The 18121-nt window shown below is 33.1% G+C and overlaps 1 protein-coding gene across 1 annotated transcript in view; it reads left to right on the top strand.

The window, feature by feature from the left end:
• The first annotated feature begins 228 nt into the window (after nucleotides 1-228).
• Nucleotides 229-18121, top strand: part of LOC132746456 (serine-rich adhesin for platelets-like) — a 28670-nt gene continuing 10777 nt past the window's right edge. Inside the window, exons 1-8 of the mRNA XM_060735609.1 lie at nucleotides 229-489; nucleotides 5834-12028; nucleotides 12265-12452; nucleotides 12690-12858; nucleotides 13967-14175; nucleotides 16997-17184; nucleotides 17585-17682; nucleotides 18030-18121. Coding sequence (XP_060591592.1) covers nucleotides 411-489; nucleotides 5834-12028; nucleotides 12265-12452; nucleotides 12690-12858; nucleotides 13967-14175; nucleotides 16997-17184; nucleotides 17585-17682; nucleotides 18030-18121 — 7218 coding nt within the window. The 5' untranslated portion in view covers nucleotides 229-410. The remainder of the gene's footprint in view (nucleotides 490-5833; nucleotides 12029-12264; nucleotides 12453-12689; nucleotides 12859-13966; nucleotides 14176-16996; nucleotides 17185-17584; nucleotides 17683-18029) is intronic.

Here is an 18121-nt window from a genome sequence, read left to right as displayed (position 1 = left end):
TGAAATTCATCATTCGATTTCAGGACAAGCTGGAATATCTTATAGCAAATTTTCATTTTGGATTATATTTTCTGGATGTGATATTGGAAACGCGTATTTGAAATCTAATTGTAGTCTATGAAAGAAGATCAAAACGATATGAAATATCAATCTTAATATTTTGATATCGTGTAGTGTGGTAACAAAAATTGTTTGAAATAACAACTCAAAGAAAAATGTTTGTGAGATATTTTTGAAAGAAGACGTAACTGATTACAATTAAAACACATCCCTGTCTGCTTTAAAAGCGAACAATTATATTATTTTGGATTAAATAGCAGTGAAAAATGACGTCATTTATAAGATGCTATACCTTTGTTTTCATCATGACGTCATCATATTGTAAAATGTTCTAAATATTGAAATTTGACATGAAAAACAGGAATCCGTTACTATGGATATTGATAATGTTAATGAGGTGCTGCACGGCAAGTACTTCCGTGTCTTCAGGTAAGATATAGATGTAACCGTGGCCCCAACCCCGAACTTGACCTAAACTTTAGAAATTTTAATCTCCGCCTATGTTGTGAAATCCACACTTACAGTCCCTCAAATGTATTCAGACAAATGCCCAACGGCAAAATTCGGCACCAAAACAAAACCGATCCGTAGACGATACATAAAATAATCTTCAACACTCTGCTCAAGCATAATAACATAACATAACATAACATAACATAACATAACATAACATAACATAACATAACATAACATAACATAACATAACATAACATAACATAACATAACATAACATAACATAACATAACATAACATAACATAACATAACCACGTTTGAATATAATTTATTTTGGACTAATTTCTGAAAAATTAATTATTAACTAAGTCATAGTATTATCATTATTGTTATTGTTATTACATGTATTATATTATCTTACACTTTCTTAATTAATAGCATAATAAAGTAACCAGCATATACAAATGTTAATTCGCGCGAATTGAATCAATTCCTTTATATCAATTAAATATATTAAAGACGAACAGATGGCGCAATGCCGCCTTATGTTACAAATTAACACTCAAGATTAAGTCTCAATTTTGCCGGTTTTAGGCCCGCCAGTATCGAGCTAGAGAACACGCTGGTGTGTGTAATATGTTGTCTTGTCCACTAGATGTCCAAAAAAACTCACAATATGATTTTAACATAGGTAAACAAAATATATATATAAAAAAATAGCCGAGAAAAAAATCTCTTTCTTTGATTTTATAATTGGCGAACAAAATATCTATCCTGTGATTTTAACATAAGCAAAGAAAATTCAAACATAGCCAGACATATCCATATTTTATCATTTTAACATAGGTAAACAAAATAAATAAATATCCGGCAAAAATCCACCCTGTGATTTTAACATAGGCAAACAAAATTCATAAATATTCGGACTGTGATTTTAAAATAGGCAAACAAAATTCATAAATATTCGGACTGTGATTTTAACATAGGCAAACAAAATTCATAAATATTCGGACTGTGATTTAACATAGGCAAACAAAATTCATAAATATTCGGACTGTGATTTTAACATAGGCAAACAAAATTCATAAATATTCGGACTGTGATTTTAACATAGGCAAACAAAATTAAGTCATAGCCGGACAAAAACCCCAACCAATTGATTAAATCATAACCGAAAAAAAGAAAAGACCGTTTGCATAGATAAAATTACTATTTATCAATATGGGGGTTTGACCACTTTCGATTTAAAAGCTAATTATGCCTCAGAAACAAATAAATTCTTACCTCTTTAGAAAAGACAAACATGCATTTTATAATATTTAAATAGTAGTTTTAGAGAATGTTAGGTGCTAGTAACTTGAAGAAAGTAGCAATAAAAGCAACAGTATGTAAAAGATGGTTTCATTGTAGTTGGCCTATGCGTAACTTTTGGGAAAAAACTTGAATGAAAATACTGTACACCCAAAATAGAAAAAAAAAAAAAAAAAAAAAAAAAACTTTTGAGATACGAAAAATAAAAACATTGTTGAGGCAAAATGGGCCTTTAAAGTAAAAAGTCCGATATACAATCTAAAATGACGCCATTTAATAATGACTATTTGGTGTGTTCAAATTGAAAATGTGCATGTTAAATAGTGTTGTGCAAATTTCGTTAAAACGAAAAAATCAAACTTCTGTTTCTGTGTATTCACCAAATCTCTTCGAGGTCATCTGTATATTAGTTTATCCTTACAAAAGGGTTTTTGTAAACAAAAACGACCTGTTTATAGTAACATTGGTTAATATAATTTGCATTATAAAGTATATACCTTACATTTTTATCACGTACGTATAATTGGCTAAATTGGCTAATGACTTTGACCGATTTTTACACACATTGAAGTTCTGGTATATTGTTTAACTCGCCAAGGACACAGTAATAATTATTTGCCGCGAAATTCAGTTGACCAACACGGTATTTCGTACTAAAAATATTTTTCTAACAAAAATAGAAGAAAAGAAAACAAAGCGTCTGTCAGATGTCTGGCAACTTACGTATTCATTAATTAAGAAGATATTAAATATTAAAGGCATTCATGCCAATCTTCCGAAATGCCAACTGCCGAAGTATAGATTTTTACAGATGTTGCTAACAAAGTAATTACACCCGTGCATGTCGTGCATTCATTTGAAAATTGATTAATGAAAATAAGAAATGGTTCAAATAGATAAATCTAGGTTAATTGATGTTTTGTTTTTTTTATTTAGAAAGATTACTATGTATTACAATGGTTTTAATGATATCGGAAAAGATGGAACCTTGTATTTATTTTCATATTTTTAAAGTTATGTTAACAAAAGATCAGAATAAATAACTTAAAATAAGTTAAGTAATTGATAAGTTTATTTTCTGATACTCGATCACGCTCAATATCTTAAATTGACCTGTCTTTTGAATTTACCATATTTAATTAAAGGAATAAAACCGGAAATCCGTGAGTTTCCACATATTACACATAACAGCTGAAATTTTTTGTTTCTTTTAAGAAAACGAAATCTTCAAAGAGAAGTAATGCAACTGGTCATCATATTTCCCCCATTGTAAATGTTTACCTGTTTACATTTCTGTCATAGTCAATGTAACCCGGCTCCCTACCCTTGGGAATAGGAGATGATAGCGACGGAATATATCTTCTACCTGTCCCAACAGTTCAATATTGTTGTTTTTATTTGTTTGGGTCGTCAGACCAAACAAATAATGGTAGCGAAATTTCAGACTCTAATGCTGTTAATTGCAAGTGCCGAAAGTAGTCCGCTTTTTTGAAGCGGTTACTTCTCTTTATATGTAACACTTAGGCCGAAAAATTTAGGGGAGATCACTGCGTAAATATGATCACATGACAGGCGGATTAATTTTCAAGCAAAATAATTCCCGAATGGTCGAAGATTTCTAATATTGTTTTATTCTTTATAGATATACATGCTTATAGTAAGCGCCATGATTATTTACACAAGTGTTAAGGTGATTCCGCTTTGTCAGCAATGTTTGTTTTCACAAAGTCTGTCCAAAGTGAAAGTAGGCCACAATTCATATAACAACAAAGCTCTTATTTTAAAATGATGAACCATTTGAAAGTACACTTCCAGGTTTATATTTTAAGGACAATTATAAACAAAAATAAAAATGATAACAATAAGAATATTTACCTTGAATGTGCTACATTTCTGAAGACCAAAAACATTCTGTTGCAAAGTTTTATGCACATTTCATGAATGGCAAAATCCCTTTTTAAGTCTGTTTTAGTGCCTACAAAAGCTATTTTTTGCAGCAAATACAAAAATCTTTGAAAACTTAACTCCAAATAAATCCATATCTAATGTCCTTCTAAGCACATGGCCTCCATTATTTTTTGTAAAAAAGTAGTGCAAGAAAACAATCATCATTTATAGCCATATGAACTACAATTAAAATGAAAACACAATCAAACTTTAAAATCTAACCTTTTTTATGTGTAACAGTGAAGTGTGTCTGTTGGTCATGTACACAAGAGATAGATAAATGATGTTTATTTTCATGGTACTACTTTTTTACACATGTCATGGTGGCCATGTTTTTTCAAGGTCAGATAAACTACTTTCCTAAGGTTTATATTTTTTAAAGTTTTTTGTATTTTCTGCAAAAAGTAGCTTTTGTAGGCACTAAAACAGACTTTAAAAAGGATTTTGCCATTCATGAAATGTGCATAAAACTTTGCAACAGAATGTTTTTGGTCTTCAGAAATGTAGCACATTCAAGGTAATTTTTCTTATTGTTATCATTTTTATTTTGTTTAAAATAGTCTTTAAAACATAGAACTGGAAGTGTACTTGCAAATGGTTCATCATTTTACATTGTAAGCTTTTTTGTTATATGAATTTTGGCCTACTTTCACTTTGGACCCACATAGTGAAAACAAACATGGCTGACAAAGCAGAATCACCTTAAACAACAGTTAGCGGCGTTACAAACCCTAACTAGAAAAATATGGTTTTCTTTAGGCCATTTAACATGTAAATTCACCGTGGCCGAGGGGTTTACGCGCTCGCTTAGGAAGCGAGAGGTCTGGAGTTCAAATCCCAGTTAAGTCAACTCATTTTTTTTTCAAATTGTTTAAGTCAAATAAACATTGGACCGAATATCGGTGTTGCAATTAGTCTTATAGCCAATCTACTACAATTAAAACGCTGGAAAGCATTGGTGGCACTATACAAAAACAAATTGTTTTATAATCTCACAACCTTCACCTTTCTGACATTCTGAGACCCAAACAAATTCAGCGCCTTCTGTGCTTTGATTTATCTTTGGATTTAATCAGCGTGAGATAATTCCAACTAGCAGTGCAGGGTATTTAGTGGGAATGAACATTCATTTGCGTGTTCCCTGCAGGGCGGGCCCTTACTTTGGGTTATATGATCTAAAAGGCAAAAGAGCAAAAAAGGAGCAAAAAATGTTTTTTATATATCAAATGGTGTACACAAACACGTCCATATGACTACATACCACAAGTTAAATACCACAAATAAAGGTCAGAAATGGTTAATATCTCTCTAGGGAAAACCCAAAGATACTAAAACTTAGCTAAATAGTGATTTTCACTGTTTGTTAAAGGCCAGAAACAGAGCAGTAAAGTCGTGACTTCGTCCCATAAACACATCTTGGCTTGAATTATTAATCAGACTGTTGTTTTCTAAACAATGAACATAATTAACGCTCAGAAAATCTTGACATTTAGTGTAATATATAGAAAGGAAACCCCACACAACGGGTATAACAAACAATTCAATTTTCTAAGATGATAGGAACTAAATTTAACCTACTAACTTTAGTTTTATTTTATATACAGACAGGTTAGGTTTGTAAATATGAAGATAGGGGAGACAGTCCTGTATATAAACCTTCTGATTATCGTGTCAACACGATATCCTGATAAAAAAGTCAATATTCGTATTTGGAATGCTAAAAGTCAAACGGGCAAAACATACTAAATGTATCAGAAGCAATGAATATTCATCTTTATACAGTTAAACTTCTGTTTAATTCGAACCCTAATATGTCGAACATTGATGCTTATACAACTAAAATTTAGACAAACTTACGAATTTACGATAAGGGCTGAATGTTTGGTCAGTTAACTTATGGTAGTTTCAGTCTTTACCTTGATTTATCGTCCAATAAGAATGCCTTAAGTTGAAAATTCCTGACAGAATATTTCGCTTTCTAAAAAATTTTACGCAATGACCTGTCTAAAACAAAATATGAGATAAAAGAAACAAAAAATATTGTTCTTATTTATATTTCAGATTTTACCATCCAACCGTCACTTGACATTTCATCTAACATCGGAAGTGACGCCACAAAGAGCATAGCTTTCACAACCCCTTTTCTTACCACCGAATCATCTGGAGTTCAATATGAAACAACATCAAATAATGTCCAATCATTTACAGTGCTGAGTAAAATTTCACCCACATCAACTAATCAAATAGCAACAACTGACTTGCTTAAGGGCGAAGACTCGACACTGTCACATTCTGGCGATGGAGATACAATTCAACAAACATCAACCTATGAAGGTCTAAATACATTGCCTACAACGAAACTAGATTCTGTGATAAATGATTCTTTAACTGAAATGAAAACATCATCACGCAGTGTGAATAGTTTTTCGACATCATTAATATTATCCGTGAACTCATTAGAAATTGTATCTAAATCGATTGATGTTGAAATAAAGAGCTCAACCGACACCGAATCTGCTCAAGAAACTATCAACATGAGTTCACATTCAAGTTTAACAACATCTCATGCACCACAAGATACAATTTCAAAAAGTTCAACATATTTACATATGTCATCGTCAACATCAAATGTAAATCTACAAAATGCTAAATCAACAGATGGTTTAAGCTTATCAAAAGTAAGCAGTGTTTACGAAAGTGATTTTCAAACATCCTTAGTGTTAACAATATCAACATCACTTTCAAAGACTGCCATGCCTTTAGCTTCCGAGCTATATACAAATATATTAAATGAAGGCACAACTTCATCTGTTACAGCGTTTATATCAACAGATTCAAGTGTTTTTGAAACTGAGAATATTCACCCTTCGGAATCAAATTCTGTGCATATTCAGTCTGTGATATCAAGATCATTATCAAGTCAACCAAAATCATCAGAGACTGTTATATTCGTCGAATCAGACACAATGACAACATTTGATTCGACTACTGCATCAGAAAAAATAGAACCAACGCCAACAATATCAGTCATCTCAGGAACAAGCCAACCTTCAGATTCAATAGCAACATTGTCACAGTCAGTTGCGCTTGGTTCAAGTTCTTCAGGATTATCTGTACCTATTGTAGCTAGCTCAATGTCTAGTTTTGAATCATTTACACAAATTAACCCGTCTCCTGCTTCAATGTACTCGGATGCATTGAACACGTTATCGATTTCATCTTCCGTTATCGATGGAGTTATAGATTCAAATTCAGCTTCTTTTCAAACTTTATCAACATTGAGTGTTTCTGAACTGACAACTGGTGCAACTTTAATCGCGTCACCAACTGGCATATCTGGAAGTACATATTACGGTAAGCTAAACAGTGGGCACTCTAAAGAAACTGTATTCACTTATTTTAACAGTTCAACTGTATCGTCACATTTAACACAAATTATTGACTCGAACAGAAATATTGTCAATTCACAGAGCTCTGACAAAGTTAGCACTGACTTGAACAAGATATCGGGCACAGTAATTGCTCCGTCTGCAACCTCTTCGTTTTTGATTTCAACCGTTCTGGTGTCATCTTTAACACAATTTTCATTTGAATCTTTTCAATCCGATCCTTTACAAGAAGTCACAAGGACATTAAAAACAGTAAACACCGTAAATTCACTATCTGTTCATGAATTCCTGTCAACAATATCTTTAACCAATTTGCAAATAAGCATGTCACCTTCTTCAAGCATGCATTCTTCGTTAGCATCTGTACCTTCAAATAGTTTGAATGACACAGTAGATACAATGAGTGTACTGACTAACAGCGTACACGTATCATTGACTCAAAGTATTACGAACTACAGAACGGTACAAGATATTACCAACACACATTCAGCTGTTTCACCAAGTGGAAGTGTAGCTTTTTCTGGTGACTCATTTATTCGACTGACCCAAACTAGCGGTATCACAACTTCCAGTACGATAAATAATGTGGGCTCAAGCATGTCATCATTTTCACAAAGTAGATTACTGAGCACTCAACACTCAAGTTTGTTACAAAGCGAAATTTATTCTACACCATCAAGCACTACTTTAACTGTAAATAATTCTTCACTGTCTAATATTTTCAGTAGTGATAATTTCTTGCCCACATATGTTATTGACAGTACAAGCTTGTCTTCACAGACAGGTCTGCATACAACTTCTCTGACACGGGAATTGTTTGTGACGATGGATACAATAAAAACAAACGCAATGTCGTCTATAAATGTTTCTAAATCCGGTGTACCAAGTTCAACACACGATGCCGCTGTTTCAACAAGTGAAAATTCACTGTTGCATTTAACCAGTATTTGCCCTTCCCACACAAGTATTTTCCAGAGTTTGTTCAGCATGACAGCTGAAGAAAACACAAGGGTCTCATCAATTTTTTCTATAAAGAGTAGTAAAATTTCCACGAAAACCGTCGTAACTGCACCAATTGAAAGCAACACAGAAGTTCTGCAAACATTGACAATATCTGAGACAACACTAACTTATTCGGATACATCGCCGTCGACGACAATACAAAGCATAATTAGTAATGGCTTATCAACTGAACCGTATTCAATGATGTCCGACTCAACATTTTCAATTACACCAGTGTTAGAGGGAATATCCTCTTCACAATCAGAATCAAAAAGTAACCCTTTGACAGAGAGATATACAACGTTAAGATATTTAAGCTCAATATCTAGCGACCAAGTTGAAATTACTACGAGTACTAAGAGTGACATTACTCGCATTACAAGTTTGAAATCGTTGGAATTGTCATTATCAAAACGCACAGATGTATCATCCTCGTTAGCATCAAAGAGTTCACTACTATCACCTTCATTTGATACTTTACCAGCACAAACCACCTATAGTGTTCTCCCACCGACAAGTTTAACGCCCTCGCTCACCATAGTTTCTACGGACTTTTCACCTTCAATTCCTTTGGTATCGTCGGCACTCACTTCAGATAAAATAAGTTCAATACCAACCGAAAATATTTCTTTTATTTCAGCATCAAGCGTTCAAAGCACAAATTTGGAGCAAACAGATAAAGCAGTTTCTTCTTCAACGTTTGTCTCGCCGATAGTTATATCCTCATCTACAGTTTTATCAAGTTTGTCAGGAGTTGTATCAAAATATCCGAACGATACCTCTACTATGATCTCAAAAACCACTGAAACATTATCAGAATATATAGAAACATCACATACTGCTTCATCTTATTACGTGAGGCAAACAACAGATCAAAGTATAGATCGATCGTTTGGAGCCGGTAATACATCTTTGTCACTTCCCACTGTTACATTAACTTCATCAGAAATATCAATAGATAAAACTTTAACAAGCTATGTAATAAAAAGCAGTTCACCGAATTTAAGTCCAAGCACTTATTTCAATAGCGTAAGCACAGTTGATGGGAAATCGAACGGGTCAATTTTTGTAACATCAAGTTACAGTCAAGTTTACCTTTCTCCGAATAGATCGAGTGTGATGAATTTTACAATGTATACTACCTCAGAGTTTACACTAGTGAGCACACATGTGACAGAGGTTTCTTCACTTTCTGTTCTTTCTGATTCAACTACTAGATCGCAAGTCACAACAACTATCTTTCCAGATAATCTTTTGTCACAAGTAGAAAGCACCTTAGTGTCCAATCAACCAAGTATTTCCGCTTCTTCTTTAGAACAAAGCAGTAGTTTTTCTTTACTGTCTACGTCAACAAAAAGCGGTACAATCTACAAGACTGATTTTCTGATTTTGTTAAGCACTTCAGTAGACTCACATAGTTTGTCAACATCACTGTATCATCTATCAACAATACAGAGCGGTACCATCGATACATCATCAGCAACTATTAGACATGAGAGTAGTTTATCTCCTTCATTTTCACATGTCAGTTTCTACACTGAATCATTCACGCAGAGTTCTATTCATCCCATCGATTATACGTCACAATTTCCAAGTATGAGTACCTTGTTGCATTCATCTACGACACCAAGTGTTCACACTGATATAACAAGCTATTTAACGACTTTAAACAATCTCACATCTGATGTTGTATCAAGGAGTAGTTTAGAAATAGCAACACAAGTTAGATCAAGCACTGTAAAAACATTAGAAAATATATCGACGACATCTCATTTGCAATCCAAATTGACAATTTCAGGACTTTTGTCAGAGTCATCCCAGACAGATACTGCAATACATTCCACCAGTGAACCTGCTGCAACAAGTACTCAGATAACCTCTTCTCAGACATTATCGTCGGCAATGCCAAATGACTCGCGTACTTTATCTAGCTATGTGACATCATTCATACCATCATTTTTCCAAAATAAAACGTTGTCATCCGATATGCAAATAGAAACCAGCTCTTCATCAATTTTAATTACTTCAGTGCCATTAACATCAACATTTGTAAGTATATTTACCTTAGGAAGCTCTACATTTTTACCTGATGCAACAACTAAAGTACCAATAACAAATTCACGACCCTTATTAACTTCATCAAATATGTTGAAGTCATCATCAGCTTTTTCAACACAATGGTCAGAAAAAGGACCAGGGTCTTCATCATCTTCATCAAGTAAAGAAAACTTGTTTACATTAACGCCTTTACTATCGGCATCCAGTTCCGCTATGAACACGATGCCAGTCTCTAGCTTTGGTTCATCACTTACCAAACAATTCACTGACACTGAAAATATTCGTACTTCCGGAATAACAATATCTGCACCGAGAACGCTTTCAGCCCACACACCAACGTCGACAACAACATATTCATCAGTGCCATTTGCATCTTCTGTGTCGACTTCTTTATCTGAATTCACTTCGATACCAACTTTAATATCGACGCCTGTTTCGTCTATGATGATAAATCATGCGTCAACGTCTTTATCGACTTCATTTTCTATGCCGACACCCTTAACGCCGTCGATACCATTTTCTGTGCCGAGTTCTTTATCGACAACGATGTATACATCGACTTTTCCATCAGCTTCTGTATCGACAACAGGGTCCTTTTCAGCGTCAAAATCATTTTCTGTATTTACGTCTTCTTCAGTTTACATACCAGGTTCTGAATCAACGTCTTTATCAACTTCGATATCAGTTGATGCAATTACTCCTTTATCAGCTTTTCTACAAAGTTCTGAATCAACGTCTTTATCAACTTCGATATCAGTTGATGCAATTACTCCTTCATCAGCTTTTCTACAAAGTTCTGAATCAACGCCTTTATCAACTTCGATATCAGTTGATGCAATAACTTCTTCGTCAGCTTTTCTACAAAGTTCTGAATCAACGTCTTTATCAACTTCGATACAAATGTCTGAATTAATGTCTTCTTCAGCTAACATACCGATATCTGAATCAACGTCATTATCAACTTCGATATCAGTTAATACATCAACGCCTTCGTCAGCTTTCATACAAATTTCTGAATCAACGTCTATATCAACTTCGATATCAGTTAATTCATCACCGTCTTCGTCAGATTCGATACTTATTTCTAAGTCAACACTTTCATCGGCTTCGATTCCATTTTTCGTATCATCTCCTATATCAAGTTCTGAATCAACACCTGTTTTCACTTTGATGTCAAGTTCTAAATCAACTTTTCAATTTCAATCAAGTTATTCAACAAAGATGCTATCGTTTACAACATCATTAGATCGTTCGCAAGCTGTTTTAACTACATCAAATTTTACAACGATTCAAACATCAACATCGACATTGAGCTCACAATTCTCGTCCCCTGTATCACTAATGACGTCATCTTCGGACATGATCTTAACAACTCGTAAAATATCGCCCTTAGAACCATCCTCAACTATCCAAACTTCATCCGAATCGATGGAAGTATTGCCGTCAACATTAACAATGTCTTCAATGTCATCAGAGATTTCGACAACACATATAAGTGACTCATTTGTCACGGAAATCAAATCAACACCAGTGTATTCAAATGAAACATCTATCTCAAAAACATATTCGTTGTCCGCAAGCTCCCCTTTAGTAATATCTCTAATAAATGAATCAACAATTTTTATATCAACATCGGCATCCTCAACGGCACCAGTTTCATTCAATTTTGTCTCGGTTTCTATGACTTCTGTTACAAGTAGCGTTCTTGTGGTAACAAGCAGTTTAATCCTAACAACAACGTCACAACCACCTGAACAAACAACTGTAAATGCTACAAATGCGAAAGAATCAAACTGGGCGAGAACTGGTGAGTGTTTCCTTTCTTTTAATTTGATCTTATTTTATATAAAATATGACAAATACTAAGTCAAATGTATCTGTACGCGAATTATTAGTTTAATTGTTGTGTTTTATGAGTGTTTCAAAGTGTACAATCTTGAATGAGTGATTAATATCTTAAATGATTGTATTTATATTGCTTTTGCTATTTTCTTATCTTGTATAATAAAAAATCTCATTTCTTTTTATTTTTGTTGACAACAGTGTTAAAGATTCAACGCTATATAAACATATCGGACCCTAGTTTTGTGAGAGATCTTGAAGGAAGACTTGCGGAGGCCTTCAACGAGGCGTTTATACGTCAGAAACTTATAAAAGAAGGGAAGTTTGAACCGCTACAAAAAAGACGTCGTAAGAAGAGATTTACAAGTGTAGGAGATGCGTCAGTTCACGTAAGTTGTAAAAAAACATCATACATAAAAATTAGGTCATGAATTGTAAATAACGTCACAAACATTTGAAGACGCCCTTAATCTTACGTGTATTTTTCGTAATGTAGTGTTAAATATTAACTGTTTTTCTACTAAAATAAATGTTGATTCTCTTATTTGAAAAATAATTCACAACCTTATTAAATAGGGATAATTCAAGTACATGTATATTAATTAATAAATTTGATGACGTATTAGATACATGACGTCAGCCGTGTGGAGGATACGACGAAGGTGACAGCAGTATATGCTGTCGAGAGGACAGACAAGGTTCTAACAGCCGAGGAAGCTGTTACTGCATTAGATGTCCTTGATAAACAAGAACTGGCAATCATTCTGAAACAAGTGGTAGATGTTAAAGCAGAGCGTAAGTAAATGTTTGTTGTCAGATAATCAACAAATATTGCAGTTTTGTAGAGGTGTATTTGAGTTCAATAAAGCGGTCTATGATTTTCATGTAGGCATGTTTAAAACTCAACGAACTTATGAACTCAAAAGGAATAGACCATGTGCGAACAAGATTATATAACGATGATTAATAATATTAACACAATTTTATGCTATATTGATAGAATCTAAAGAGAGCTGTCTTAAAACTTACTAAAACTAACTTTGCTAAGGCAAGAATACATTCCATTTATACCGTTTCTGCTCAATAAATCCGTTATACGTGTTTTATATATACCTCATTTAAATGTGTTTAAAGTTATATAACTGAAGAAATAAACTATGAAATATTTAAAACATTTTTAATAACGTTGTTTTGTATTAATTAATTTACGTGATCTTTACATTTTTAAAGTTTCCCTTACAAAATATTTAAATAATTGCAATGATAATTTTGCACATGCGCTACGAGCTCTATCGGAAAAATACAAACATTTTACTTTCATTATGGGGACTCTGGTCTAGTCAGTTACATGTACTTACAACTAATTTAACTCAAATTTGCTTTATACCATTTAAAGCAGCATGCCTCCAGATTTATGTTAATTGTCATGATTAAAAAAAAATCAAACAAAAAAACTGTATTTGGAAAATCTGAATATTGTCAAGTGAACAAAAAAAAATGAATGGTTGCCAATTTATAAACAGCACTAAAATTGCCTCGCGTCGAAAAGATTGATTAAAAAGATAGTATGAAACTGGACACTTCGGCGAAAAATAGAGGCCCGGTACTGCGTAAGTAACGCGGATATGACATATGGTGAGTATAATACATGCACCAAAAATTCTCAGTAATTATTGCATATAACATTTAAAGTATTTCTTGAATTGTGAATACCGTTACTTTTCTGAAAATCTTAGTACATGTATCTCAAGGTTGATTTTCTTGAAATAATTTGGCTCCCCCTGGAGGCAAGCTGCTTGAGCGTGAAAACACAATTTCAAAATTTATGTGTTAACGATTATTTAAATCTTCTTTTTCATTCTTTTTCATTTGAAAATATTCTTTTTTTGGATATCGTATTTAGCATATACTCAAGCTGAGACGCCCTCTGAACCGGAAGACGAAACTTCCCAATTGTTGCTGTATGGAGCTATTGCCGGCGGTGTCGGCGGGACCATAATACTTATATGGATCATTGTTTGTATATACTGTAAATGCTGTCGGCAAAAAAGCACAGAGGAGGATGCCGAGCCAGAACTTACCTCTATACAGCCTCAGTCGTCTAAAAGCAAGGTAAGCCAGAGCATAACTTGTCTGCCTCTCAACCAAAGGGTCGTAGTTTCGTGCCGTTCTAGGGTTATAACCATATTTCCAGGAAACGAACTCAATGATGTTTCAAAATATGTGCAAAATGTCTTTGCAATCTTATTCAAAAAGATTATCATCTAAATCTTAAAAGTAAGATATTTTTATTTACATAGGCACACCAAAGTTTTTAAATATCACACATATAAAGATTTTTGAAATTCTCAGATTAACTTATAACGTATCCGCCCTCAGTAATATTTTGACTAATATCGCTTTAGCGTGACAGTCAAATTAAGATATTTGCAAAAATTTCAGTACACAAATGCTGTATAATTTGATATTCTATGACCTTTTTGTTGTCGGAAACTGTTTCATCACTATAAAATGATTAATAACCCTAATTGTCTGACGAATCCAAAGTCTCTGTGAGGATTCAAACCCATACAGTCGAAGGCTTGTGGGGTTGAAGTCAAAGACCTTAAGCACTCGGCCGCAGACCCCATTGTCTGCGGTTATATTAAATGATATTGCTGTGACTTTTTAAGGATAACCCTTAATCATGCATTTACTTTTAACCGTATGTGGAATATATTCATAATAGTTCATAATGTTTTTATTGTTACAATCGGATATATTTTGTTTAGCAAAAACATGTAAAGCTATCCACCACTTAACCTATCGACTTGGCAGATTCAGTTTGATTGAAAGTTTAATAAGTTATCGCATTTCTGCCAGACGTTTATCAATTAGGAAGTAAAGCACAGCTGTAGGCACTAATTAAACTCTGACATCATACCGTCCCATCTGATTAGTATCTGTATACAAGGGAAACAACTGTGACAGTAATTTATTCACACTTTTAATCACATTTGTTTCCCTTTGTATACATACATTGTAATAATTATTTAATAAAGCAGTGAGTGCTTACTTTGCTTATGGCGAAGTTAACTCTCAATCGCAACTTTTCGTCAACCTTCGGAAAAGGACCCCGAACGCAGAAATGTCAACTTTGATCTTCTCTTGTAAACAAATAGTAGGCACACGTTGGGAGTAGTTGACTAAGTTAATTCCATTATATCGTGTAAAAGTCTACCTTAAATAAATAAATTTAGAGATATAAAAGTAAGCTGTACGCTAGTTATATAAATGTTATTATAATTATGATTAAAATATTGTTATTATGATTGTTCCAATGTTTACCTATGGACGATATTTCGGATTTGGTTATAATTGTAATTGTTATTATTTGTATAACTATTTTCGTAGAGGTGATCCGATTGGCCAAATCTTAGAATAACCACAGAGCTTGTATTATAAGTATCTGCTATAACAGGTAATATGCCGGAATTCGCCGAACTTTCGCCAAAGAAATTATCAACATTTATCAAAATGTACACCATTAATTTTTTCTAAGAAAACATATTTTGATAGTTTCCATGGTTATCATCAAACAACACAAACCCATTTTTAAAAATGTCCCTTCTCTCAGCAAGTACTTCTCAAAATCATTATCGTCGGAACTGAAAGGTCAAATGTCTCTTTAATCATTTAAACCAATCAAAATGTTTATAAATTATGTTTATTTCTGGGTGTTAGCTTAATAAATGTCACATAATACCGACTTTTGAAAAGCCATATATTACGAATCAAGAGATTGAACGCTGATTTACGATTCTAATCTGATAATGAAGAAATAAATAATGTTAATACACTTGAAGTCTATTTTGAATAAATTAAGAAACAAAAGATTTTATGTTGCGATATCATTTCCCCCCAACCGTCAATTTTTCAAAACATTCATAATAAAAGTGGTCACATAAATTTTCCCGCCAAACTAATAGACAACGCCAAACCGATGAAACTTCCAAAATATATTACGATAATCATTTATGTCAGATGATTAGAAACGAAACATATGACATGAACAAATCAGAATACAATGATTCATGAATAATTGAGTCTGACTCAGAGGAAAACTATTCTACAAACCAATTTTGTCACAAAGCGGCCCTTCATTAAAATTTATGCAGCGTCCGAATCCAATTTGATCCCATAGTGTTTTTATTTTACTGTAGTGAACAGTAGGAAATGTTTTAGGAATATCTAACATTTCTTTATTTCAGACGTGCGTGCTTATTGTAATTTTGATTGAAATTACGCCATGCATTTAGATTAATATGACATGTAAATTCACAGAAGGCTGTTTTTTGTATTGATATTAACTTGGACTTACGTCATTTTAACTCCCATATATTAATAAATTTCTAACAGTACATGTATACTGTTTCTTCTTTATCGTCATTTTAAAGCTGCATACCTCCAGATGAACCAACATTTTACAAGAAAATCATGTACAAAAACATTAAAAAATACAAAGATTCACAATTCAAGTAATAATGTACATGTTGTGTGCGATTAATGATTTATTTTGGAGTATTTACCACTATAATAAGAGCTATTTTTGCATATTTTGATCTCTTTTTGGTAATTTACATGCATGGATTGTAAGTGATGTTTGCAATGTGTAAATAACTTTCTTTGTTCGGCTCGTATATATCAATTATTATGTTTACTTTTTTTGATACATTTTCTTAATTTTCATACAAATTAGTATGAATCTGGATGCATGCTACTTTCAGCTTTACTTTTTTCTTTTATCTCTCACAGGAGTCAGTAGTTAACTTTCTATGTTCGGCTCATATATATTAATTAATATTTTTACTTTTTGATACATTTTCATAATTTTTATGCAAATTAGTATGAATCTGGAGGCATGCTACTTTAATCTTTATTTTTCGTTACTCAGGACTCTGTAGTGAAACCTTTAACCGTCACACCTAAGCAGAAAACGCTAGTTCCGCAGGGAAGTAAGTTCAGTTTAAGGAAAGGTCGGACTTACGAAATAAATGATGGATTTGTGACGGACGAAAAAGCAGATGAGCAGACTTTGTTAAAATCGCCAAGAAAGAAAAAGTTAGAAACCCCCGAGTCACCGTATGTTATCGCTATAATTTGTAATTTTTCTTTGGTTTGGTTTAACATTACACCTACAAAATGGCGCCTTTTCAGCTTTAATGATGCAGGAAATCCCGGATTTTCCCTCCTTGCACTGCGGGCACCAAATTTGTATTCATTTTATCGTTTTAAATCATAGATAGTGTACAATTTTAAAGTGAAATTATAATTTTATTAAAAAGTATAAACAGACTAAGGTTTTTTTCCTTTATAGTGCTTAAAAAAGAATTTCAAAATTCGTACCGTACATGAACCAATGAACCAAATATATAAGAATTCCAGAGACAGTTATCAGGATTTGTAACATAAACAACCAAAGTATGTAGAAGCGCAATCAACGCATAATTATTTAAAAGATTTTTTTTGTCTATTTTTTCAGATACCATGGATCATCGTCTGGTACCCCTGTCATACCTAAAAAGGAATTGGTTCCGCCGGCGGTAAAGAAGGGAAGACGTAACAGCAAGAATAGCATAGGTAAATGTAGATATATTTATTTTTGATATATTTGATATTGATATATTTCATTATTTACCCCCTTTGAATTCTTACGACGATAATAATTTGTTTATGCTACTAGACAAGAGTCAGACAGAGTTCTCTATTGTTTCCTGTTTATTTTTAGCATTTTGATACTAAAACCTATCACCGTACTAATAACTTATTCCAAGCCCAAAGCATGGCAAGTAATGGTATATAATACTAATTGGAATGTTTTATGGTGCGCTCCAATATCAAAAGCGTAATATCTAAACAGGATTTTATGAAATGCAACGTTTATTCCTTTCTTTCTTTCTTATCAAATGTTTCATGTTTTGTTACAGGTCCTACTACGGAAGGTTTTGAGAACGAAATTATGAAATTTAATTCACCAAGAAACGACAGAAGTCAGATGTTCCAGTCTAGCATATCTGAG

This window comes from Ruditapes philippinarum, unplaced genomic scaffold, assembly GCF_026571515.1.
Source record: "Ruditapes philippinarum isolate M1 unplaced genomic scaffold, ASM2657151v2 ctg612_1_1_1_1, whole genome shotgun sequence".
Taxonomy (NCBI): Eukaryota; Metazoa; Mollusca; class Bivalvia; order Venerida; family Veneridae; genus Ruditapes; species Ruditapes philippinarum.
The sequence above is the reverse complement of the archived record's forward strand: the minus strand, read 5'-3'. Positions and strand labels throughout refer to the sequence as shown.